The following is a 26054-nucleotide window of genomic DNA, read 5'->3' as shown; positions in this document are numbered from 1 at the left end:
GAAGGGACCCCCCGCTACCACGCTGACCACCTGGATAAGGTCCTAAAGAATCATCCCTTGCGGGGGTTGGTTTTTTTCGTGGCTCACGAAGGGTGCAACGTAAAGGGGTGGCGTTGGTCTTAATCGCAATAGGCGGTTAAAATGACGTGACTTACCAAGTTTGAACACTCTGTGACAACGGGAAGGCCATTTTAAACCTTGCAAAAGTGTCAAAATTTGACACTGTTTTACAGGAGGGGTGGAAAAAGACGCAAAGGGATGGGTTTTGTTGATGCAACTTTTGATGACGTTTACCTAACACTTTGGCCCATCCCTCCTCAAACTTTCAAGTGTCTAGCTCAATTCTTGCAAGATTTATAAGAAAAGGAAAAAAGTGGGGCTTAAATTTTGACGGCCAGTGAAGTATGATGCATGCTGTGCGTCCGCTCCTTGCACGTGGTGGTACATAGCTTCCAGGCTTGCAGCACTGCTCCAGGCTTTGATTACTTGTGTTTAGCTTTTCCGAGCTAGTCCACGAAGGAGTCTTGCCCATGGGCACTAACATAAAGGCGCTCCAGATGCAGACGCATCTGCCCGTATGTACCCGTGCCTGCCCGCATCTGCCCGCATCTACCCCCATCTGCCCGTTCTTGCCCGCACTTGCCCGTATTTGATAGCATTTTCCCGCATGCGGCTTCGAGCATCGAGCCGCTTCGGATGATGCGCCCGTACCTGCCCGTGCTGTGCCGGTGCTGAGCCCGTAAACGCACGCGCTGTGCCCAGATTCGGTTAGGCTTTGCCCGTAACGGGCGCGAAGTCTTTCTGTGCAGGAACGGTAGGTGTTTACTCGAGGCGTGGATTGTCGAAACTGGCGCAGCATCGCGCGCGAAGCCTGTTTTGACAAGGAACGATCTGTCCTTCACCTCCCTTGTAACATGGGTAAGAGGGGAGTTTAAAATTTTATAAAAACGTGATTTTATTGTATGTGAACGGCCCTTTAGAGTACGCCGATGAACTAATGTAAAGTTCAGGTCGTTTTTTTTAAATGAACAAATTGTTTTCTTCCGAAGGGCCATAAAGCTAGAACCTTCCCTTGGGTAGAGTGAGACAAAAACTTGAAACGAAATTCACTTCAATTTGATAAACGATGAACAGAATTTGGAACTGATCGAGGTGGTTCTTGAACTACAATACTTGATTATACTTAAGAACAAAAACTGTTGAGTTCTTCATGTAATTCTAGTTATGTAAATGTAGAGGTAGAATGTCTGTTCGAGTAATATTTTAAAAACGTAGAAGACTTACCTTGTGCAGCAGTAAAAGTTCCTTCGCCATGTAGAGAAAGAACCGCAACACACATCTGGGATAGGTTTTCTCCATTTTTGTCCCCTTAAGGACCTTGCCGTACTCCGCTAAGGCATCAACCTGACTTTTAGTAATATGCTCGTAATTTATGATCTTGTCACTGAAGAGGTATTCGAGAAACCTTTCAACGGTATCATCTTCTAGGACAGCCACGCTGTAGCTTCGTATGAGGCGCTTAAGGTACATTCTGCGCACATTGAAGATCCATCCAGGTGGGAACTTGTTTGCCTTTAGCTGAGGCTGAATGCGGTGATCGTTTCTTCCTTTCTCTCCTCGTTTCCCATTTTTGGCTGCTCCAGGTTTTGTAATGGAATTAACAATTCTGCGTTTTTCTGTTTCATTATCTATTTCTATCTTAAACTGAACGCCGTGCCATCCCCCTGGCCCACCATCACCCCCATCACCAGGCTCACCCCTTTCGCCAGAAGCATTTTCAACAGTAATGTGGACAAAATCTCTGCTTATAAGTTCAACTTGTCCACCTGGACCACCATAGCCGCCAGCCCCGCCGTCAGAACCAATTTGTCCTTGTACCCCAATTCCACAAGCCGTGAGATAGCAGTACCTTTTTCGTTGATCGGGACTGATTTCATTTGCATCGCAGTGTTGGTTGGATTCTGTGTAGGTAGCAGTTCTTACACGGAGACTTTCAGCATCTTCGCCTCTCTTGCCACTGCCGCCCTTTTGACCAGGCCCACCTCTCCCACCATTTGCCATAATCTTTAGATGCTCCCAGTCAACGATTCTGTTGGTCAAGACAAAAATTGAGCCCGCAGGCCCACCGGGCTCTCCAGGTTGCCCGAGTTCACCCTCATCAGCGGTCATGTCCATTCCGTTGCCTTGCATACCATTCAAGTTGATAGTACGTTCATTAACTACTTTGACTTGCGCTGCAACTACAGTAATCTTCATTGGCACAGAACCCATTGAAAAGTCCTTGTCCAATATAAAGGTGTGAAACGCAACAATATTGATTTCTCTTGTGTCACTGGTAAGGCTGTCCAACGCTTCACTTAGGCGCACTACGTATCCTGAAACTAAGCAAACACATTACTAGAGTATGGGTTAAACGATTTGGAATAACGACGTTGAAATAACAATGAAATAATGTGAATTTGAATTAACGGTGTATTAATTTTGACGAAGTTGTTTGCCCCTCGATTTGAATGGTACAGCCTCGGCCACCTCGTTGATGGAATATTTGTTTCAAGCATGGCAAGGGGACGTCCATTTACACTCCAACCCGGAGTGTACATGCCAGGTATGCTCCAGGTTGGAGTATGTATGCATGCTGACTCCAGGTGGAGTGTACTCTGTCCACACTTGAGTTTGTAGAGTCACAAGATGGTTTTATGAGGTCAACATTTTACTTTTACCTGGTTTTCTTAAAATCAAACTGCGCTCCCTTCCCATTAGTCTGCCTGCCGTGAAATGTCTTCCGAGACTTCTGGAAATAAATCTGGAGGTTCAGGCCTTCTTCTAACACCCGCATGAAGTCACTGCGGTTGCTCTTTCCCCAAAAAAATTGAAATGGACCGAAGTGCCCCAAGGACCCATGGCCTAACTCGGTATGAGCAACAAAGCTTGCGTTCGTCAATTTTTTGCATTGGTTGCTGCCGGTGCTCTTTCATACGAGTTGACTCTCATTCCTGGAACGTGACATCACGTTGAAACGAACGTGATAAAATGTCACGTTCGTTTGAGCATTTTAGCATTGTGTCACATTCGTTTGGGTGTTAATTGGCCAATTATCAGCTTGTTCACATTCAAACAAACGGGACACATTGCTCAAACGAACGTGACATTTTGTCACGTTCGTTTTAACGTGATGTCACGTTCCTGCATTGAGAGTGTTAACGACAGTCAAATGCGCGGGTCATTAAGGGTCCAATACTGCGTTCCTTTGTTAATGGACGTCCCCTTGCCATGCTTGAAACAAATATTCGATCAACGAGGAGGCCGGTGCTGCACCAAATCCCTCATTCGATAGATTTGGCACCAAAATGCTCGCACTGAGGTGGGTTCAGCAGGTACCTACACTCTTAATGAATTACAAAACCGTTTGCAGAGGCACAAAAGACCTTCATTTCAGTCTTAAAACAAATTTTGGTAAATTATGTCGCTTTTGAGGTTTGCACACTTCTACATATCTGCGTGTACCGTGAAAAGAAGGAAAAATACCCACGATTTTTATTTCATATATAGAAAGGGCATGAAATTTCCTTTCAAATGAGCCCTGGCAGACCTCTGTATCTGGTGCCGATCTCCTGCAATTTGGCCTCAAACGTGCCATTTCGGCTCAAAATGGGTCAAATTGGCGATTTTTTTTATTTTTCTACGGGCCGTGGAGTGAAAACGAAGGCCATAACTCACACCTTTGGCACTTAAATTTGAAAGAAGGGTCAGAGACCTACCGATCGCACCCTAAATAAGAGGATTTTTTGATTGGGAACACCCCTCACCAAAGCCTCAAAGTGCCTGAAATATAAGCTCAAAATTGAGATTTTGGATAGAAGGAGTTATGCTACGATCCTTCCGAGTGCATATTCGAAATTCTTTTGTGATTTTACGCACATGTAACCATTTTCGTCCTTCTAGATTGAACATTAAGAGAATGGGACCCATTATTCACTTTTAATATAAAAGTTTCGGAAACTCTAAGATAAAAACGTTGAACTGCTATATCTCGGAAACTACTGGGGCTACGGCTGTGAGATTTTGCACGGATGTTCCCCCTTGTGAGGGCAACATTTGACCTTAATATGATCAAAATCGGAGAGGGTCGATTAAACTCGTGTAAAACTACCATGGAACGCCCATCTGTCATTTTATTTACAAAAAATAAACGGGACGGGCCAAAAAAACATTTTTGATAATACTAATTTGGCCTTTCAACGAGTGAAAACAAGTGTTAATTTTGCAAAAATGATCATCCTGTGACAACACTTACTTAACAGTGAGTAACCTGGCTCATGAGTCCGCCAAAGAGAACAGGCAATAGTTCGGAAGTTATAAAATAAGTTGTTTCAAACCTTCACCTCTGCACGTTGGGGGTACCGGAAAACGTGTTTCCAGAAACCACTTAAAAACGAATTTTGGGTGAGTGGGCTGGACCCCGCGAAGTGGCGCTGGCATTTCAGTCCGACGGAAAGGGTTGGTCCGAGCCTGTTTTTGAATGGGTTTCCACTGTTAAAACTTACCATGCAACTTGGTGTCAGCAATTTTTTCGATATGAAAATTATTCCGAGCATCTTTGTGCTGTTGTATGATCATTTGCCCAATTCGGTCCAGTTTGGCAGCCTCCACTTGCACTTCGGTCCAGTTCACTTTTTTATCATAGGCATTGGTCAGCTTGTGTAATAAGTCAGACAACAAAGTGCACCTGTAAAACAAAAATTAAAATTGATTGTTGACAAGAAAATAACAGGAAAAGTAGCGATACACATCGGCAACTTTGGCCTGTCCCGTATATTAAGAAGTGTGCGAATTTTGCCTTTGTTTAACCCCCACGAGACTTGATTCTGCGTCTAGGGTCAAATTATATGTTATTTTCGTCATCAGCACCATCAAGAACTTCAGTAACAATGAAAAAACTAAAATAAAAAGAATGTTCAAAAAATACCCCGCTGGGATTTGAAACCGGGTCCTAACTTCTCCGATTCGCTCGAAACTGGCACCATTGGTTTTTTCTCGTCGCCCCGATTCCAAAAATACACCTATATGCCCTTCTAGCTGCATCCGTTGCCGAGATCCTCCTCGACCCCATGTAGACAATGATGCACCTGCAGCAGCGCCCCCGGGGCTCGGATCGGATTTGCTGCCACCGGGTGGTTCTTAGGGTCACCCAAGGAGGCTGCATACCAAATTTGGTCAAGATCGGACCGCGGGAAGTCCTCGGACGAACGAACGAACAATTCCTCGCGCCCAACGAAGCTGCACTAGCGCAACCCTTCGCTTTCCGCTACACAGCTACAATACAACTACATGAACCCAACGCGACCCTCCCAAAATCTGTTGAAAAGTGTCAACCACGAAAAACGCGGAGAGATGTACAGATACAGTACGGACATTGTCTCCCCACTTCAGTTTTGACGCTACCGGCGTGTAAATTCGTCGGTCGCTGGGGACGGTCGCGTAGGGGACGCTGGCCTCCTGCTGCAGCGCTCCGCATAGGCGACGCGCGTTGTTTCCCCTCAATAAAGGAGGCACAAGAGGACGCGCGCGCGCTTTCTTCAAGCAGCCTACGGCAGCACTGCATGCTCCTCTATGTGAGGGTGCAACAAACATCGGGCGTGCATATTTCTCGCGCCTAACGAAGCTGCACTAGTGCCAACCCTCCACTTCACGCTACACAGTGTCCATCCCGAGCAACACGCCTGCCTGCCGCACTGCATGCTCCTCTATGTGAGGGTGCAGCAAACATCGGGCGAGCATATTTCTCACGCCCCACGAAGCTGCACTAGCGCAACCCTCCGTTTTTCGCTACACAGTGTCCAAAAAAGATTCCAGTCGGGGAAGCACTTAAAACCACTTAAAATGCAGAGACATGTACAGATACTGTACGGACATTGTCTTCCCACTGCAGTTTTAACGCTACCGGCGTGTAAATTCGTCGGTCCGTAAGGGAAGCTGGCCTCCTGTTGCGGCGCACCACAGAGGCGACGCGCGTGGTTTTTCCTTCGATAAAGAGGGCACAAAAGGACGCGCGCGCGGTTTCTTCAAGCAGCCCACATGCACAGCACTGCATGCTCCTCTATGTGAGGGTCCAACGAGCATCGGGCGAGCATCTTTCTCGCGCCCAACGAAGCTGCACTACTGCCAACCCTCCACTTTACGCTACACAGTGTCCATCCCGAGCAACCCGCCTGCCTGCGGCACGCGAGAGGCCTGCCGAAAAACTACAACTACATGAAACTAACGGAAGCCTTAAAAAATCTCATGAAAACCTCAAGATCTTTTTCAAGCCGAGGCATAGCAGTCACGACGCCACAGTGGTCGAATCACCCCGATTTTCTGGTCATAAGTAATTAAGTTATTATCCAGTGCAGGAAGCGTCGTTTTTTCTTCAGCATATCAAGTTTTTAGGTCGCTGGATTCAATTTTGAAAAAAAAAGGCAGAAAATTTTTGGTCCAGGGGCGGTTTGCGTTCCGAAAGGGGGGTTAACATTTTGAAAACAAGTGTAAAGTTCCCCCTTTGCAGCGGCATTTACGATAAGGGGTTCTCTGAATCTGAATCCAGCATAGCCGGTTCAGATTTTTAGCCTCTGAACTGCTCTACTGGGATGCAGTTTACATTTCGGCTTCGACAGGTCCTCACTACAGCCGTCGACCGTTTTTCAGCTTTCAAAAGACTTTGTTGGGTTCGGACGGGCCATCCACTTGTTCAGCGAGTCTGTACAGATCTTTTTAAGTATCGAAAAGCATCTTCGTGTGGTTTCGGCAAGGTTTGGGCTTTCCTGTTGAGGGGTGCGTGTTTTAAATGTTACCTATAATTTCACAGTCATTTCGATTTTTTTCCCCATTTACCACTCCCTTTCCACCAAAAAAGAAGTTTGTTTTGTGTTCATTGACCCTCAAGAGCATCAACAGTAACATAAATTCTAGCGGACATAGCCAATTATGGAATATAATCCACGCTTTTTAGCGATTTTGCCTGAAAAGCTACTGCACTGACCATGTTTTTCGGTCATAGATTCTAAAGTTGCAAACGGAAGCAGAAAAACTCAACGCGGTTGTTTAAAAGACACTTGGGGAAAGGCCTCTGACCTAATGGGACGACCGTGTTTTATCATGTTCTAAAGTAGATTCCCGTGTTTGCATAAAATTAAGTAAAAATTGTGAATGTTTCGAAAACGTGACTTTACCAACCGAAGGAAAGCTCATAAAGCAATGCCCACTGGGGCATTTCATAAAAAACAAGTCAAACTAACTGAAGGAAAAGTTTAGGCGTCTTAAGGTTACACTAGGGCTGTAGGGGCCATAGTCAATTTGCTTCAAAATACATCCATGAAAAACGCTGCAGTATAAGTTCTGTGTTTGATTTTCTTTGTACGTGGACTCGATGACTCTGAAAGCTTATCCCACGTGGATTGACAATGAATAGGGTGTTTCCTAAACGGAAAAGCGTTAGAACATATCAAAATCTTTACTTTAAAAAATACCCTTCTGACCAGAAAATCGGGGTGATTCGACCACTGTGCGAAGGGCCCCGGGCAACCCGCTTGCCTGCCGCACGCGAAAAGCCTGCCGAAAATTTTAACTACAAATAACTAACGCGCCCCCCCCTGAAAAAGCTGATACCAACTACAGAAGCTACTGCAAGCCCACGCAGGGGGGTCTGGGGGGGGCGGCAGCCCCCCCAGCGAGCGCGAAGCGCGAGTCCCCCAAAAAATACCCTTCTTCCCAAGATGACTGACTGAGTGATCGATAGAGGCTAATTTGCGACCACTTCCACTCGAGCTACAACGATCGTAGACATACCGGTCGAACCGGAACGGGCACATTGTGTTGACGAAATATCGTCAAATCTTACGATTTCCCACTCCTTACCCTTTAAAATCGATAAAAACTATAAAATTTGCCCTCTTCCCGCGTTGAGGTCTCCGAGCGCCAAGGGGTTATTCCCCTACGCCCGGCAACACCCCGCGGCGTGCGAAGCGTCTTTTCACCCTCAAGGACGCGTTTCGGACGGTGGGTTGTCGCGACGACCCCCTCTCGAATTTTATGCTCTTTCCAATGAGTTTGGTCCCGTTCCTATCGGACCAACCGTTCTCGAACTGCATACGATTTGTCCCCGAAATGCGGTGTACGAAATTCACGAAAATCGCGTTTTTGTCAAATTTCACCTACAAGATGGCGTTTGAAGTGGGTCATCAAAGCGTACACTACCCTTCAAATTTTGAGGCGCTCTTTTTCGTTCCTATGACTTTTTGTCGTGCGGCGCACGGTTTTCCAGATACGAGCTCCGTCTAGCAGCCCTTTTTTTGCCGGCACGTGGTGCGCTTACGGACGGCCCTTTGGAAATTCAGCATCCTCCATTCGGCACGTATTTTGGTGCTGTTTCACGTGATTTCTGCGCACATCGTCTCCCGACTGCAGTTTTCACGCTGTCGGCGACCAAAGTCTGCACGTTCTGCATGGGACGGATGGGTCCTGCCACGGCGCCCCACGGAGGCAAAGCACGTGGTTTCCTCTCACTCAGGAAGGCCAAGATAACGCGCGCGGGGTCTTTCCATGCACTCCAAAGACACAACCGGTACGCGGCGCGCGGCGCCCTACGGATGCAAACGGGTGGCTTCCCCTCACAAAAGGGGGCATTCAGGACGCGCTTGCGGTTGTGTTCGTTCACCCTAAGGCACCAACGGTTGCCTTCTAACAAGATGGTACAAGGGACGTCGCGCGCAATGTTCTCACGCTCTGCACAGATGCACTTGAGGGACCTGCCGCCGAACGCTACAGTGTCCATAAAAAGGGAGCCACGAAGGGCCCGAAGCACAGTGGGCTAAAACACCCTTTTAGGCGCTCAAAACCTATATTTCAGCCATTTTCGATCGTATATGTCCCAAATTTGGTACAGACCCTCTTTTGGTCTTACTTTATGAGATTTTGAACAAGCGGCGGCAAGTGTGACCTTATCTCAGCCGTGGTTCACCGAAAATTGATATAATATAATCGTATTTTTATGTTGTATATTTCTGAGTCTGCGGGAGCACTCTCTCTTTCTATTAGATCAATGCAAAACATATTGTAGGTTTTTTTTTAATGTTAATTTCAGACGGAACAATTGAAAACCGCTTAAAGGAGTCAAAAACATCACTTACATTATATGTGCCTCTTTAAAAACAATACTGTAAAAAATCATGGTTACAGATTTTATAACAACTGTCAAACTTCAATTTCCTAAAATCAATTTTTAAATGATAAATCATTTAACTCTTCATGGAACAATAACATGGCAGGCTCATTAGCCTGGCCATCAAAGGGGCCAACTATAAGTGAAAGAACTGTGGCACACAGTTTTTGGCCCGCCCTTCTATTCAAAAAATAGGGGGGGGCCTATGCATTTGCCTTTGTGTCTGTGTGTTGTTGTCGTTGTTGTCGTTGTTGTCGTTGTTGGTGTCTGTGTACAAGGAAGGAGTTGAGCTAGAGTAACCAGATTTGGAGGGTACTTCAGGAGTACCGTCCAAACAAATAATCCGGTGGTGCAAATCCCGTCCGGGTCGCACAAGGGCTGCTGCAGGTGCATCATGGTTTACATGAGCGGGAGGGGGATTTCCGCCATTATTGGTGCTAGCAGGGCACATAGGGGTATTTTTGGAATCGGGGCGACGAGACAAGATGAATGGACCTGGTCCCGACCCCATCGGCCGCTTTTACAAGTTGGCCAGATCAGGATTTTAAAAAAAGGGGGTCGACCGACTAAAAAAATTTATTGCAGATTTCGATTGGTCTCAGCAAGACCTTTTCAACGAGGGGTCGGAAAGGGGGTCCAGGAGCCCGACTTCGTCTATTAGTCACATCAGGATCTTGAAAAAAGGGGGTCGACCGACTGAAAATTTTTACTTTAGTTTTCGATAGGTCTCGGCAAGACCTCTTCAACGAGGGGTCGGAAGGGGGGTCCAGGAGCCCGCCTTCATGAGTTATGGGAAAAAGTGCGACGGACTCGTTTTGCGCTCCTGCTGTGCCTCTATTGCAAGGAGTTGCAGTAGCATGGCAAATATGGGTATTTTCGGAATGAGGGCTAAGAGACAAATGAAATGGGCATATTCTAAGGACAGTTGGAGTAAAAAGTGTAAGGGGCCGTACCCATATTACGTGACCGATTTGGGGGGGCGGGGGGGTCTAGCCAAATACTACGCCCTATCTTAAGTACATGGGAAGGTTAGGTTATCCAGGTCACGAGGAGGGGGGAGGGGGTCAAAAAGTGGCCTTAAATCGGTCACATAATATGGGTACGATCCCTAAGGACTTTTGCATATTGTGAATAGAAGGGCGGGCTTAAGTCACGATGGTACATCGATAACTTTGCTTTACCCGCTCACGGGGCGTGTAATGCGAGCGGGCCGAAGGCCCGGGCCTTCGACTGGCCAAGTTGAGTCCGATGCGAGGGCCGAAGGCCCGAGGAAAGGCCGCCGGCAGGCCAAGCTCACAGTGGTCGAATCACCCCGATTTTCTGGTCATAAGTAATTAAGTTATTATCCAGTGCAGGAAGCGTCGTTTTTTCTTCAGCATATCAAGTTTTTAGGTCGCTGGATTCAATTTTGAAAAAAAAAGGCAGAAAATTTTTGGTCCAGGGGCGGTTTGCGTTCCGAAAGGGGGGTTAACATTTTGAAAACAAGTGTAAAGTTCCCCCTTTGCAGCGGCATTTACGATAAGGGGTTCTCTGAATCTGAATCCAGCATAGCCGGTTCAGATTTTTAGCCTCTGAACTGCTCTACTGGGATGCAGTTTACATTTCGGCTTCGACAGGTCCTCACTACAGCCGTCGACCGTTTTTCAGCTTTCAAAAGACTTTGTTGGGTTCGGACGGGCCATCCACTTGTTCAGCGAGTCTGTACAGATCTTTTTAAGTATCGAAAAGCATCTTCGTGTGGTTTCGGCAAGGTTTGGGCTTTCCTGTTGAGGGGTGCGTGTTTTAAATGTTGCCTATAATTTCACCGTGATTTCGATTTTTTTCCCCATTTACCACTCCCTTTCCACCAAAAAAGAGGTTTGTTTTGTGTTCATTGACCCTCAAGAGCATCAACAGTAACATAAATTCTAGCGGACATAGCCAATTATGGAATATAATCCACGCTTTTTAGCGATTTTGCCTGAAAAGCTACTGCACTGACCATGTTTTCGGTCATAGATTCTAAAGTTGCAAACGGAAGCAGAAAAACTCAACGCGGTTGTTTAAAAGACACTTGGGGAAAGGCCTCTGACCTAATGGGACGACCGTGTTTTATCATGTTCTAAAGTAGATTCCCGTGTTTGCATAAAATTAAGTAAAAATTGTGAATGTTTCGAAAACGTGACTTTACCAACCGAAGGAAAGCTCATAAAGCAATGCCCACTGGGGCATTTCATAAAAAACAAGTCAAACTAACTGAAGGAAAAGTTTAGGCGTCTTAAGGTTACACTAGGGCTGTAGGGGCCATAGTCAATTTGCTTCAAAATACATCCATGAAAAACGCTGCAGTATAAGTTCTGTGTTTGATTTTCTTTGTACGTGGACTCGATGACTCTGAAAGCTTATCCCACGTGGATTGACAATGAATAGGGTGTTTCCTAAACGGAAAAGCGTTAGAACATATCAAAATCTTTACTTTAAAAAATACCCTTCTGACCAGAAAATCGGGGTGATTCGACCACTGTGAAGCTGGGCCGGCCCCCTGTCGAACCGAGTTGCCGGCGCAGCGAAGCGGAGCTGGCAACTCGGTTCGACGGAAGGGCGGGCCCTAGCTTGTTAAGACTTGGCTTTAGGTTTTTATTTTCTGAAAGAGCTGATCACAGGATCAGATGAAACAAATTGCAGTCAGATGATCTGCATTCCCATCAATTCTGTTGCACTTCCGGGTGGCCTTTTCTGAAGGGTTAGTTGTAGAGAAAGGGCGGGGGGCTAGGGAAAAGGAGCCAAAAAGCACGTGAAAGGATAAGGGACGGTTGGGATGGAGACATGGTTGCTTGGTTTCTTTCTTCGTTGGGACGCATTTTCTACCGAAAACAGGTAAATTGTCAATTTTTTAATGTTTCACAGCCGCGTATTACTGTTTGCGCAAATATGCGCAGGTTTTCTCTGTTGATCCTTTCAATTGACACATAGGTTGATAATTTTCAGCGGTGGAACGTGCTTAATAGTGCGGAATTCTATAGTAGATCTCAAACTTTTGTTTTTAAAGTAAAAATTATACAAATAAAGCGATTATATGCACACCAACACCCTTCAAATTATCACAGGAAGATAACTCGGGTATCATTTTGAACGGGAATACTTGTTCTTTAAAATGGAACCACCGGAAGGTTCAAAATCTAGATGCAAAGCCGTCAAAATCGCTGTGGCGTTTTGTTGCATTTTTTACTAAAAATAACACATTATCACAAATATTAACTTTGAAGGCCTGTAGTGGTCGTAGTTTTGGTCTGACAACAAAAATAAGACCAGATTTGAAATCTGCAGAAAATTTCCTATCCGATAGAGAAAACGTTTTCCTGTTTAAACGATGTTTAAGAAAGAGGTTTTGAGCGCCTAAAAGGGTGTTTTAGCCCACTGTGCGAAGGGCCCCGAGCTACGCGCTTGCCTGCCGAAAGCGAAACCAGTGACCACGAGGGGCCCGAAGGGCCCCGAGCAACCCGCTTGCCTGCCGCACGCGAAAAGCCTGCCGAAAATTACAACTACAAAAGCCTAACGCGACCCACAAAAAAACTGTTAAGAACTACAGAAGCTACTGCAAGCCCACGCAGGGGGGTCTGGGGGGGCGGCAGCCCCCCCAGCGAGCGCGAAGCGCGAGTCCACCAAAAAATACCCCCTGGTTCAAGATGACTGACTGAGTGATCGATAGACGCTAATTTACGACCACTTCCACTTGACCTACGACGATCGTAGACATACCGCTCGAACCGGAAGGGGCACATTGTGTTGAAGAAAAATCGTCAAATCTTACGATTTCCCACTCCTTTCCACTCAAAATCGAGAAAAACTATAAAATTTGCCCTCTTCCCGCGTTAAGGTCTCCGAGCGCCAAGGGGGTATTCCCCTCCGCCCGGCACCACCCCGCGGCGCGCGAAGCGTCTTTTCACCCTCAAGGACGCGTTTCGGACGGTGGGTTGTCGCGACGACCCCCTCTCGAATTTTATTCTCTTTCCAATGAGCTTGGTCCCGTCCCGATCGGACCAACCGTTCTCGAGCTGCATACGATTCGTCACCGAAATGCGGAGTCCGAAATTCACGAAAATCGCGTTTATTGCAAATTTCACCTACAAGATGGCGTTTGAAGTGGGTCATCAAAGCGTACACTACTCCTCAAATTTCGAGGCGCTCTTTTTCGTCCCTATGACTTTTTGTCGTGCGGCGCACGGTTTTCCAGATACGAGCTCCGTCTCGCAGCCCTTTTTTGCCGGCACGTGGTGCGCTTACGGACGGCCCTAAGAAAATTCAACTCACTCCATTTGGCACGTATTTTAGAACTTTTTCATGACATTTCTTCGCACATCGTCCTCCGACTGCAGTTTCCACGCTGTTTGCCTCCAAAGTGGACGTTTTGCACGGGACAGACGGCTCCTGCCACGGCGCCCTACGGAGGAAAAGCACGTGGTTTCCCCTCACTCAGGGGGGCCAAGAGAACGCGCGCGGGGTTTTTCCATGCACTGCAAAGGCACAACCGGGACGCGGGGCGCGGCGCCCCAGGAAGGCAAAGCGGGTGGCTTCCCCTCACAAAAGGGAGCATTCAGGACGCGGCGCGCGCGGTTGTGTTCTTTCACCTTAAGGCACCAACGGTTGCCTTCTAACAAGATGGTACAAGGGACGTCGGGCGCACTATTCTCACGCTCTGTACAGATGCACTTGAGTGACCTGCCACCGAACGCTACAGTGTCCATCAAAAGGGCCCGAGCTACGCGCTTGCCTGCCGAAAGCGAAACCAGTGACCACGGGGGGCCCCGAAGGGCCCCGAGCAACCCGCTTGCCTGCCGATACCGCGCCCAGTGACCACGAGGGGCCCGAAGGGCCCCGAGCAACCCGCTTGCCTGCCGCACGCGAAAAGCCTGCCGAAAATTTAAACTACAAAAGACTAACGCGACCCCCAAAAAATCTGTTACAAACTACAGATGCTACTGCGAGCCCACGCAGGGGGGTCTGGGGGGGCGGCAGCCCCCCCAGCGAGCGCGAAGCGCGAGTCCACCAAAAAATACCCCCCTTCCCAAGATGACTGACTGAGTGAGGGATAGAGGCTAATTTACGACCACTTCCACTCGAGCTACAACGATCGTAGACATACCGGTCGAACCGGAACAGGCACATTGTGTTGAAGAAATAATGTCAAATCTTACGATTTCCCACTCCTTACCACTCAAAATCCAAGAAAACTATAAAATTTGCCCTCTTCCCGCGTCGAGGTCTCCGGCCGCAACAAAGGGTGTTCCCCCGCCGCGACGCGCCGCGACGCGCCCTCGACGCGCGCGACGCCACTTTTCGACCACAAGGACGCGTTTCGGACGGTGGGTTGTCGCGACGACTCCCCCTCGAATTTTATGCTCTTTCCAATGAACTTTGTCTCGTCCCGATCGGACCAACCGTTCTCGAGCGGCACTCGATTCGTCACCGAAAAGCGGTGTTCGAAATTCACAAAAATTGCGTTTTTCGCAAATTTCACCGACAAGATGACGTTTGAAGTGGGTCATCAAAACGTATGCTAGCCCTCAAATTTTGAGGCGCTCGTTTTTGTCCCTTTGACTTTTTGTCGTGCGGCGCACGGTTTTCGAGATACGAGCTCCGTCTCGCGGCCCTTTTGGGCGATATGGGCTGCGCTTATGGACGGCCCATTCAAAATCCTGCTTACTTTTTTTGGCACATATTTTGGTGCCCTTTTACGTTATTTCTTCGCACTTGGTCTTCCGACTGCAGTTTCGACGCTGTTGGCGTCTAAAGTCGACGTTCTGCAAGGGACGGACGTCTCCTGCCGCGGCGCCCTGCGGAGGCAAAGCGCGCGGTTTGCCCCCGCTGAAAGGGGGGCCAAGAGGACGCGCGCGGGGTTTTTCCCTTCACCCCTCGGCACAACCGGTTCGCGGCGCCCCACGGAGGCGAAGGCGCTGTTCCCCCTCACAGCGGGGGGCTTAGAGTACGCGCGCGCTGTTTTTTGTTCACCGCGATGCACCACCGTTTGCTCCCCCACCAGAGGGTACAAAGGACGTCGCGCGCACTGTTCTCGCGCTGCGGCGGCGCTCCACGGAGGCGACATGCGTGGTTTGCCCTCGGTGAAGGGGGCACGAGGGCGAGGGCCTCCTGCCGCGGCGCTCCACGGAGGCAATGCCCGTGGTTTCCCCTCGGTGAAGGGGGCACGAGAGGGCGCGCGCGCGATTTCTCCCTGCACCCCACGACAGCCCCGCATGCTCCACAATGCGAGGTTGCAACGGCCATGGCACAAGCTAATTCCACGAAACTGCACTAGTGCAACCCTCCACTTTCCGCCACAGTGTGTCTAAAAAAGATTCCACTCGGGGAAGCCACGCGCTTGCCTGCCTATAGCGCGCCCAGTGACCACCCACCCGGCCGCCTGCCGCACGCGAAAAGCCTGCCGGAAACTTTCAACTACATGAACCGAACGCGACCCCCCCAAAATCTGTTGAAAAGTGCCAACAACGCAAAATGCAGAGAGATGTACAGATACAGTACGGACATTGTCTCCCCACTGCAATTTCGACGCTACCGGCGTGAAAATTCGTCGGTCCGTAGGGGACGCTGGCCTCCTGCTGCAGCGCTGCGCATAGGCGACGCGCGGAGGCACAAGTGGACGCGCGCGCGGTATTTTCAAGCAGCCTACGGCAGCAGTGCATGCTCCTGTATGTGAGGGTGCAAGAAACATCGTGCGAGCATATTTCTCCCGCCTAAGGAAGGTGCACTGGTGCAAACCCTCCACTTAACGCTACCAAGTGTCCATCCCGAGCAACCCCTCCTGGCTGCGGCACGCGAGAAACCTGCTGAAAAACTACAACTACATGAACCTAACGCAACCCTTGAAAAATGTGATGGAAACTACAGATTGTTATTTAAGCCGACGCATGGCAGTCACGACGGACTCAAAACCCCGCCAAATGCAGAGAGAGAGGTACAGACGCTTCCAACAGCAGGCCGAAGGCCTGCCAGCGGACCGGAGGCCCGCAAGGGGGGGGGGTTGGGGGGGCGTAGCCCCCCCCCGAGCGCGAAGCGCGAGTCCCCCAAAAAAAACCCCTGGTTCAAGATGACTGACTGAGTGACGGTAGACGCTAATTTACGACCACTTCCACTTGACCTACGACGATCGTAGACATACCGCTCGAACCGGAAGGGGCACATTGTGTTGAAGAAAAATCGTCAAATCTTACGATTTCCCACTCCTTTCCACTCAAAATTGAGAAAAACTATAAAATTTTCCCTCTTTCCCCCGTTAAGGTCTCCGAGCGCCAAGGGGGTATTCCCCTCCGCCCGGCACCACCCCGCGGCGCGCGAAGCGTCTTTTCACCCTCAAGGACCCGTTTCCGACGGTGGGTTGTCGCGACGACCCCCTCTCGAATTTTATTCTCTTTCCAATGAGCTTGGTCCCGTCCCGATCGGACCAACCGTTCTCGAGCTGCATACGATTCGTCACCGAAATGCGGAGTCCGAAATTCACGAAAATCGCGTTTATTGCAAATTTCACCTACAAGATGGCGTTTGAAGTGGGTCATCAAAGCGTACACTACTCCTCAAATTTCGAGGCGCTCTTTTCGTCCCTATGACTTTTTGTCGTGCGGCGCACGCTTTTCCACATACGAGCTCCGTCTCGCAGCCCTTTTTTGCCGGCACGTGGTGCGCTTACGGACGGCCCTAAGAAAATTTAACTCACTCCATTTGGCACGTATTTTAGAACTTTTCATGACATTTCTTCGCACATCGTCCTCCGACTGCAGTTTTCCCCGCTGTTGGCCTCCCAAAATCGACGTTTTGCACGGGACAAACGGCCCCGCCCCGGGCCCTACGGAGGAAAAGCACGTGGTTTTCCCTCACTCAGGGGGCAAGAGAACGCGCGCGGGGGGTTTTTTCCCTGCACTGCAAAGGCACAACCGGGGCGCGGGGCGCGGGCCCCCGGAAGGCAAAGCGGGTGGCTTCCCCTCACAAAAGGGGGGATTCAGGACGCGGCGGGCGCGGTTGTGTTCTTTCACCCTAAGGCACCAACGGTTGCCTTTTAACAAGATGGTACAAGGGCCGTCGGGCGCACTATTCTCACGCTCTGCACAGATGCACTTGAGTGACCTGCCACCGAACGCTACAGTGTCCATCAAAAGGGCCCGAGCTACGCGCTTGCCTGCCGAAAGCGAAACCAGTGACCACGAGGGGCCCGAAGGGCCCCGAGCAACCCGCTTGCCTGCCGAAACCGCGCCCAGTGACCACGAGGGGCCCGAAGGGCCCCGAGCAACCCGCTTGCCTGCCGCACGCGAAAAGCCTGCCGAAAATTTTAAATACAAAAGCCTAACGCGACCCCCTAAAAATCAGTTACAAACTACAGATGCTACTGCGAGCCCACGCAGGGGGGTCTGGGGGGGCGGCAGCCCCCCCAGCGAGCGCGAAGCGCGAGTCATGAAAAAACTACCTCCCGAACCCAAGATGGTTGAGTGGGGTATAGACGCTAATGCACGGGCACTTCCTATTATGCTACAAGAGGCGTAGACATACCGGTTTGTCGGGAACGCACGCATTGCGTTGAAGAAAAAATCGCAAATTTCACGATTTCCCACTCCGTACCACTTAAAATCGACGAAAACTATAAAATTTGCCCTCTTCCCGCGTTGAGGTCTCCGAGCGCCGGGGGGTATTCCCCTGCGCCCGGCAGCACCCCGCGGCGCGCGAAGCGTCTTTTCACCCTCAAGGACGCGTTTCGGACGGTGGGTTGTCGCGACGACCCCCCCTCGAATTTTATGCTCTTTCCAATGACCTTGGTCCCGTCCCGATCGGACCAATCGTTCTCGAGCGGCATTCGATTCGTCACCGAAAAGCGGAGTACGAAATGCGGCAAAATTGCGTTTTTCGAAAATTTTGCCTACAAGATGGCGTTTCAAGTGGGTCATCAAAGCGTACACTACCCGTCAAATTTTGACGCGCTCTTTTTCGTTCCTTTGACTTTTTGTCGTGCGGCGCACGGTTTTCTTGGGAACGGCCCTCTCAACATTCACTTTACTTCATTCGGCACGTATTTTGGTGCTGTTTCACGTGATTTCTTCGCACATCGTCCTTCGACTGCAGTTTCCACGCTTTCGCCCTCCAAAGTCCACGTTCTGCATGGGACGGATGTCCCCTGCCACGGCGGCGCCCTTCGGAGGCAATGCGCGTGGTTTCCCTTCACTCAGGGGGGCAAGAGGACGCGCGCGGGATTTTTCCATGCACTCTTATGGCACAACCGGTACGCGTTGCGCGGCGCCCCTCGGAGGCGAAGCGGGAGACTTCTCCTCACAGAAGGGGGCATTCAGGACGCGGCCGTGTTTGTTTTCGTTCATCCCAAGGCACCAACGGTTGCTTTCTAACAAGATGTTACAAGGGACGTCGCGCGCACTTTTCTCACGCTCTGTACAGATGCACAAGAGTGACTTGCCACCGAACGCTACACAGTGTCCATAAAAAGGGAACGACGAGTGGCCCGAAGGGCCCCGAGGAACGCGCTTGCCTGCAGAAAACCTGATACCAACTACAGAAGCTACTGCGAGCCCACGCATGTGAGCCACGACGGTCCCAACCCCGTTAAATGCAGAGAGAGAGGTACAAATACTGTCAACAGCAGGCCGGAGGCCTGCCAGCGGGCCGAAGGCCCGCAAGGGGGGGGTGTGGGGGGGGCGTAGCCCCCCCCCACCGAGCGCGAAGCGCGAGTCATGAAAAAACTACCACCCGGACCCAAGATGATTGAGTAACGTATAGACGCTAATGTTGGGGCACTTCCCATAGGGCTACAGCAAGCGTAAACATACCGTTTTCACCGGAACAAACGCATTGCCTTGAAGAAAAAATCGCAAATTGCACCATTTCCCACTCCTTACCACTCAAAATCCAAGAAAACTATAAAATTTGCCCTCTTCCAGCGTCGAGGTCTCCGGCCGCAACAAAGGGTATTCCCCCGCCGCGACGCGCCGCGACGCGCACCCGTTGCGCGCGACCCAACTTTTCGACCACAAGGACGCGTTTCGGACGGTGGGTTGTCGCGACGACTCCCCCTCGAAATTTTTTGCTCTTTCCAATGAACTTTGTCTTGTCCCGATCGGACCAACCGTTTTCGAGCGGCATTCGATTTGTCACCGAAAAGCGGAGTCCTAAATGCGCCAAAATTGCGTTTTTCGCAAATTTTACCGACAAGATGGCGTTTTAAGTGGGTCATCAAAGCGTACGCTACCCCTCAAATTTTGAGCCGCTCGTATGCAGTCACGACGGACTCAACCCCCTACAATGCAGCGAAAGGCCCGATGCTGTCCACAGCAGGCCGAGGGCCTGCCTCGGGCCGAAGGCCCGCAAGGAAGGGGGTGGGGGGGGGTGGGGGGGGGGGGGGGGGGGGGGGGGCAGCCCCCCCCCCCCCCCCACCAAGCGCGAAGCGCGAGTCCCCCCAAAAAAAATTTCGCTAATTTTCCCGGGAAACTTACCGGCCGATCACAGCCGTAGACGTACCGTTCGAACCGGAACGGGCATGTTGCCTTGAAGAAAAAGTGTCCAATCTTACGATTTCACACTCCTTCCTACCTTAAATCGCGAAAAATATAAATTTCGTACCTCCTTCCCGCGTTGAGGTCCCCGAGCGCCCAGGGGGTATTCCCCTCCGCCCGGCAGACCCCCGCGGCGCTCGAAGCGTTTTTTCACCCACAAGGACGCGTTTCGGATGGTGGGTTGTCGCAAGGACTGCCCCTTAAATTTCATGCTTTTCCTCATGAGCTTTGTCCCGTCCAGATTGGACGAACCGTTCTCGAGCTGCGTACGATTCGTCCCTGAAAAACGGAGCACGAAATGCACAAAAATTGCGTTTTTCAAAAATTTTACCTACAAGCTTGCGTTTGAAGTGGGTCATCAAAGCGTACGCTACCCCTTAAATTTTAAGGCCGTCATTTTACTTCCTATGACTTTTTGTCGTGCGACGCACGGTTCTCGAAATACGACCGCAGTCTCGCCGCCGTTTTGGACGGTACCTGCTGCGCTTTCGGACGGTCCCTCCGTCATCGTGTTTACACCATTCGACACGTATATTTTGGTACTCTTCCACATAAATACTTCGGACATCGTCTCCCGACTACACTTTCGACGCTTCCCGCGTGCAAAGTAGGCGCTCTGGCAGGGACGCAGGCTTTCTGCCGCGGTGTCGCACGGAGGCAGTGCGCGTGGTTTCTCCTTTCTAAAGGGGGCCACGGGTGAACGTGCGTGCGGTTTTTCCGTGCACCCCAAGGTTCTTCCGCCTCATTCCCTTTGAGAGCGTACAATGGCCGCAGCACCTGCAGTTTCCACGCGATCAATGACGCTAAATAACGAAAGCCTGCCTCCTTTCACCACACAGGATCCCTTCAACCCCGAGCTGCCCCCATGCCTGCCGATACCGTGCCCAGTGACCACGAGGGGCCCGAAGGGCCCCGAGCAACGCGCTTGCCTGCCGATAGCGGCCCCACTGACCACGAGGGGCCCGAAGGGCCCCGAGCAACCCCCTTGCCTGCCGCACGCGAAAAGCCTGCCGACAATTCGAACTACAAACGGTTTTCCAGATACGACCTCCGTCTAGCAGCCCTTTTTTTGCCGGCACGTGGTGCGCTTACGGACGGCCCTTTGGAAATTCAGCATACTCCATTCGGCACGTATTTTGGTGCTGTTTTACGTGATTTCTGCGCACATTGTCTCCCGACTGCAGTTTTCACGCTGTCGGCGACCAAAGTCTGCACGTTCTGCATGGGACGGATGGGTCCTGCCACGGCGCCCCACAGTGGTCGAATCACCCCGATTTTCTGGTCATAAGTAATTAAGTTATTATCCAGTGCAGGAAGCGTCGTTTTTTCTTCAGCATATCAAGTTTTTAGGTCGCTGGATTCAATTTTGAAAAAAAAAGGCAGAAAATTTTTGGTCCAGGGGCGGTTTGCGTTCCGAAAGGGGGGTTAACATTTTGAAAACAAGTGTAAAGTTCCCCCTTTGCAGCGGCATTTACGATAAGGGGTTCTCTGAATCTGAATCCAGCATAGCCGGTTCAGATTTTTAGCCTCTGAACTGCTCTACTGGGATGCAGTTTACATTTCGGCTTCGACAGGTCCTCACTACAGCCGTCGACCGTTTTTCAGCTTTCAAAAGACTTTGTTGGGTTCGGACGGGCCATCCACTTGTTCAGCGAGTCTGTACAGATCTTTTTAAGTATCGAAAAGCATCTTCGTGTGGTTTCGGCAAGGTTTGGGCTTTCCTGTTGAGGGGTGCGTGTTTTAAATGTTACCTATAATTTCACAGTCATTTCAATTTTTCCACCATTTTCCACCCCCTTTCCACCAAAAAAGAGGTTTGTTTTGTGTTCATTGACCCTCAAGAGCATCAACAGTAACATAAATTCTAGCGGACATAGCCAATTATGGAATATAATCCACGCTTTTTAGCGATTTTGCCTGAAAAGCTACTGCACTGACCATGTTTTTCGGTCATAGATTCTAAAGTTGCAAACGGAAGCAGAAAAACTCAACGCGGTTGTTTAAAAGACACTTGGGGAAAGGCCTCTGACCTAATGGGACGACCGTGTTTTATCATGTTCTAAAGTAGATTCCCGTGTTTGCATAAAATTAAGTAAAAATTGTGAATGTTTCGAAAACGTGACTTTACCAACCGAAGGAAAGCTCATAAAGCAATGCCCACTGGGGCATTTCATAAAAAACAAGTCAAACTAACTGAAGGAAAAGTTTAGGCGTCTTAAGGTTACACTAGGGCTGTAGGGGCCATAGTCAATTTGCTTCAAAATACATCCATGAAAAACGCTGCAGTATAAGTTCTGTGTTTGATTTTCTTTGTACGTGGACTCGATGACTCTGAAAGCTTATCCCACGTGGATTGACAATGAATAGGGTGTTTCCTAAACGGAAAAGCGTTAGAACATATCAAAATCTTTACTTTAAAAAATACCCTTCTGACCAGAAAATCGGGGTGATTCGACCACTGTGCGCCCCACGGAGGCAAAGCACGTGTTTTCCCCTCACTCAGGAAGGCCAAGATAACGCGCGCGGGGTCTTTCCATGCACTCCAAAGACACAACCGGTACGCGGCGCGCGGCGCCCTACGGATGCAAAGCGGGTGGCTTCCCCTCACAAAAGGGGGCATTCAGGACGCGGGCGCGGTTGTGTTCGTTCACCCTAAGGCACCAACGGTTGCCCTCTAACAAGATGGTACAAGGGACGTCGCCCGCACTGTTCTGACGCTCTGTACAGATGCACTTGAGTGACCTGCCACCGAACGCTGAGAAGTCAGCGCAAAGTCTGAAGTGGCCATCACTGGTACCATGGCCATCACTGGGCACCTTACCCTAGGTAATCATTCATGAAATTTTCACCTCGATCAGTGCCAGTCGTGTTTTTGAGCTTGCTGATTCCACAAAGAATTACCCTATTTTTTTTGATCCCGGGCGTTCATTTATCTGAGTTTCAATGCATGTACGCGCTCACAGAAAATAGATAATTTCTGGAGAACCTGACTCAGGTGAATTCGGAAGTGGCCGAATGCCCACAAAGCCGAAGTGTCACCGCGTCGAAATCTCACTTAGTCAAAACGTTCAGCTTGGTGCACCGGTAAGAAAAGAGAAAAATACGTCTATTGAACCAACCGACTTTAAGTTTGGTTCTTAAAAAACTAACCAAAAAACCAGAGTGTGCTTAAATAACATTTTTGGTAACTTTCGGGGTCTTAATCTCGTAATTGGCTAGTGATTAAAATGTTAAGCATCGGATTACAAAAATGAAATATGGAATTTTGAATTTTTGTCATCCCATGCATAACAGTTTTGTCTCTAAACGTTTACGAGATTTTTACTCCAAAAATTACCAAAAATATTATGTTGGCGCACCCTGCAACAAGCACTTAGAACAGAAAATGGTCCCAAAGTTTGGCAACCTTAATAAGCAACTGGAATGAAAATACTTAAGCCATATATCTTCTTCAAAAGACATGGCTAGAAATACTTACTCTTTCTGAAGAGAAGCAATGTAGCTAGATGTCCGAGCAAGAGGGCGAAAATTAATATTTGACGTTACTTCGGAGGGTTGCATTTGGAAGATATTTGCTAGGTCATGCAGAAGTTTTAAAGAACCGCTGATGTCGTAGTAGTTATCCTTTGAGCTGTTGAAGAACGGCAGTGGACTCAGATCTCGGATTGACCTTACTGGATAGATAGAAAGAGTCACATCAGTTAAGTCAAAATAACATAAAACGCAATTATTTAACCACGCTTTGCGTGAACAATTTGTGAACTTTGAGAGCCCGATGCCCAAGAGAGACGGTTCAGAAGAACTAACATTCGATCGGTTCCCTTGGATGAACCAACGCTGGCTGCTGGCTAAGTTCGGATTCCACCTGAATATAAGATGCTCCTGTTTCTTTTTGGCTGGGCCAGTAACTCGAGGGGAGTTAGGAATTAGCTTTTGTCAGTGTTCGTGTCCGGGCAACTACTCCTAAACGCATCAGCTTATGTGGCTGACATTTTGCGGGGTTGTCAAAAAATACCATTGTTCTATATGCATTAAAGTTAATCTTTCTATCATAACAGGGGTAGTCGTACCAACCAAACAGAACAAAAAAGGCAAAAAATACAACTTTTTGGGGGCCCGCTTCACGCAAAAAAGTACATTCTATCTCAATTGGTTCAGCCCTTTAAACAAAGAGCACTTAAAAACGGCAATAAAAAGTGCAATTTCGTCAAAAACGACCATAGAACATAGCCAAAAACTTTAATTGCTCACAGTTCCCATACTTACTGACCTAGAGAGCTGAAATTTTGAAGGAGTGATCACCCATGGGTAGGTGACATTTGAGCAAAAACATAACATTGTCGTCTATGGTCAACTTCAACCACCTGATATCGGCTCTGGAATGCCCCACTCCTGAAATATGCTCCAAATCTGGAAAATCTTGCTTTACTCCTAAAAACTCAGGAGTAAAAAAGAGTATCAGATTTGGAGGATATTTCAGGAAAACTTGACGAACAAACAACCGAGTGGTACAAATCATGTCTGAGCCACGCAAGGGCTGCTTAAGGTGCATCACGGTCTACAAGAGCTGGAGGGGGAATCCGACCGCTGCTGGTGCAAGCAAGGCATATGTGTGGATTTTTGGAACAAAGGCGACGAGTCAAATTAAAAAGACCTGGTTCTAACACAATCAGCCCTGTTCACGAGGTGCCTAGATCCAGAGTTTCGAAAAAGGGGGTCGACGGACAAAAAATTTTTATCATAGTTTTTCTATAGGCCTTGACAGGACCATTTCGACGAGCGGTCGGCAAAGATGGGGAGAGACAGATAAAAGGAGTGGCAAAGGTTCAGTATACGGCTACTTTCACCGAAATGACCTCTGTCAAAAAGACTCTTTCCGTTGTCCTGATCGAATCAGGCCATGCACGTGCAGTATTTACCCGTTTGGTTTAAGAATGATCCTTTTGATTCTATTTTTGACAGCACCGCAGCAATTTTCACGTCGTTCAAACGATGAAACTCGTACATTGCATCGTTCTTCAATTCTTCTGCAAAGGCAGGCAGCTGGTCGTTGATCGTCTCTATGGAGTTTTTGATAAGGTCATTTTTGGTTGGGTTCCACACCGTGTTTTGCCAAAAGGCATCGCCTTTGTCTAACAGCTCCTCAGCAGTGTGCGTTTGCAGAACGTTCTGGACAGTCTTTAGCATCGTCGTGCTGGTTGTCAATTTCATGACCTGAAACAAACATTAATTAACACACGGGGAACAGTTCTTCACGATAATTTTAATCACTTTGAAGGGGCCTTGGAAGAAGGGCAATTCATAGGAGTGAGTTTGAAATAAACTACCTTTTTTGACAAGGCATTGATAAAATTCAAGACAGGAAGAACAAACAGACTGTCAGAAGTGAAGAGCATTGGTGATCGCCCTGCAAATATTCTTATAGTTCGATAGTGAGTCGCCGGCGACCGGCGGTCGTCGAGAAGTTATAAGGACCGATGTTGGTGTGATGTGGAAATTTCTACTGTTGCGCTCCCGTCAACGCTGCGATAACGACTCGATTACGACTGGGCGTCAAGCATGAAATGGCCTAATATGACCCGTGGGCTTCAATATTGGGCAAGAAAAAAAGTTGTTTGTTTCCATCTTAAGTTGAAGATGTCGTTTCAAAAGTTTTTTTCCCAATTCATGCCATTGCCATTTAATGCCTTTGAAGATGCATTTTTGGCTGAGCGATAGCAAAGCCTGTTACTCCAGTGGGGTAAAAAATCTTTTTTTGTCGGCGTGTCTGTGTGCGTGTGTGTGTGCGCTTGTGTGTGTGCACTACTTCTCCTGAACGGCTCAGCTGATCTGGCTGAGATTTTGCAGGGTCATCAGGTATATTCTGGGCTAACCACAAACCAAAAATAGGCTTTCTTTCTCAATTCGTTTGGTTACTTTAGTCAAAAACAGTTGAAAAACTGCAGTAAAAACACCACTTTTGACGTTCTTTTAACTTTTAATTGAGTTTTAAGTCGTTTCATATGTCTTTGAGGCTGCTGAAGACGTAAATAGAACCTTTTCGGACCCCAAACAGAAAAAAATTCCAATTAGTGTAGATTTTGATAAAGACTTTTTTTTGAGAGGATCACGTTTTTTTGTACGGGCTGCCTAGAAAAACAGGTAAGCTCCGCAGGCCAAGGAAGGTGTATGGACCAAGCGAAGATGGTCGAAACTGGCGCAGCATCGCGATGTCTGTTACGACAAGACATAGCTGCATCGTTGGTTTAAAGTCGGGACACAGGACGACTCGGAAACGCAGATCTGCCTTTGTTGGCGCACCCTCGAACACTTCTGTCTTT

General features: G+C 48.9%; 1 protein-coding gene across 1 annotated transcript in view; it reads right to left on the bottom strand.

Moving 5' to 3' along the window:
• Positions 1–1284: 1284 nt before the first annotated feature.
• The window catches only part of LOC117642469, a gene marked incomplete at its 3' end in the record, with an annotated part of 56300 nt that continues 31530 nt past the window's right edge, over positions 1285–26054 (bottom strand). The window contains 4 exon segments of the mRNA XM_034380703.1: positions 1285–2381; positions 4545–4726; positions 23213–23408; positions 24654–24948. Coding sequence (XP_034236594.1) covers positions 1285–2381; positions 4545–4726; positions 23213–23408; positions 24654–24948 — 1770 coding nt within the window.

This window comes from Thrips palmi, unplaced genomic scaffold (assembly GCF_012932325.1).
Source record: "Thrips palmi isolate BJ-2018 unplaced genomic scaffold, TpBJ-2018v1 HiC_scaffold_16, whole genome shotgun sequence".
NCBI lineage: Eukaryota > Metazoa > Arthropoda > Insecta > Thysanoptera > Thripidae > Thrips > Thrips palmi.
The sequence above is the reverse complement of the archived record's forward strand: the minus strand, read 5'-3'. Positions and strand labels throughout refer to the sequence as shown.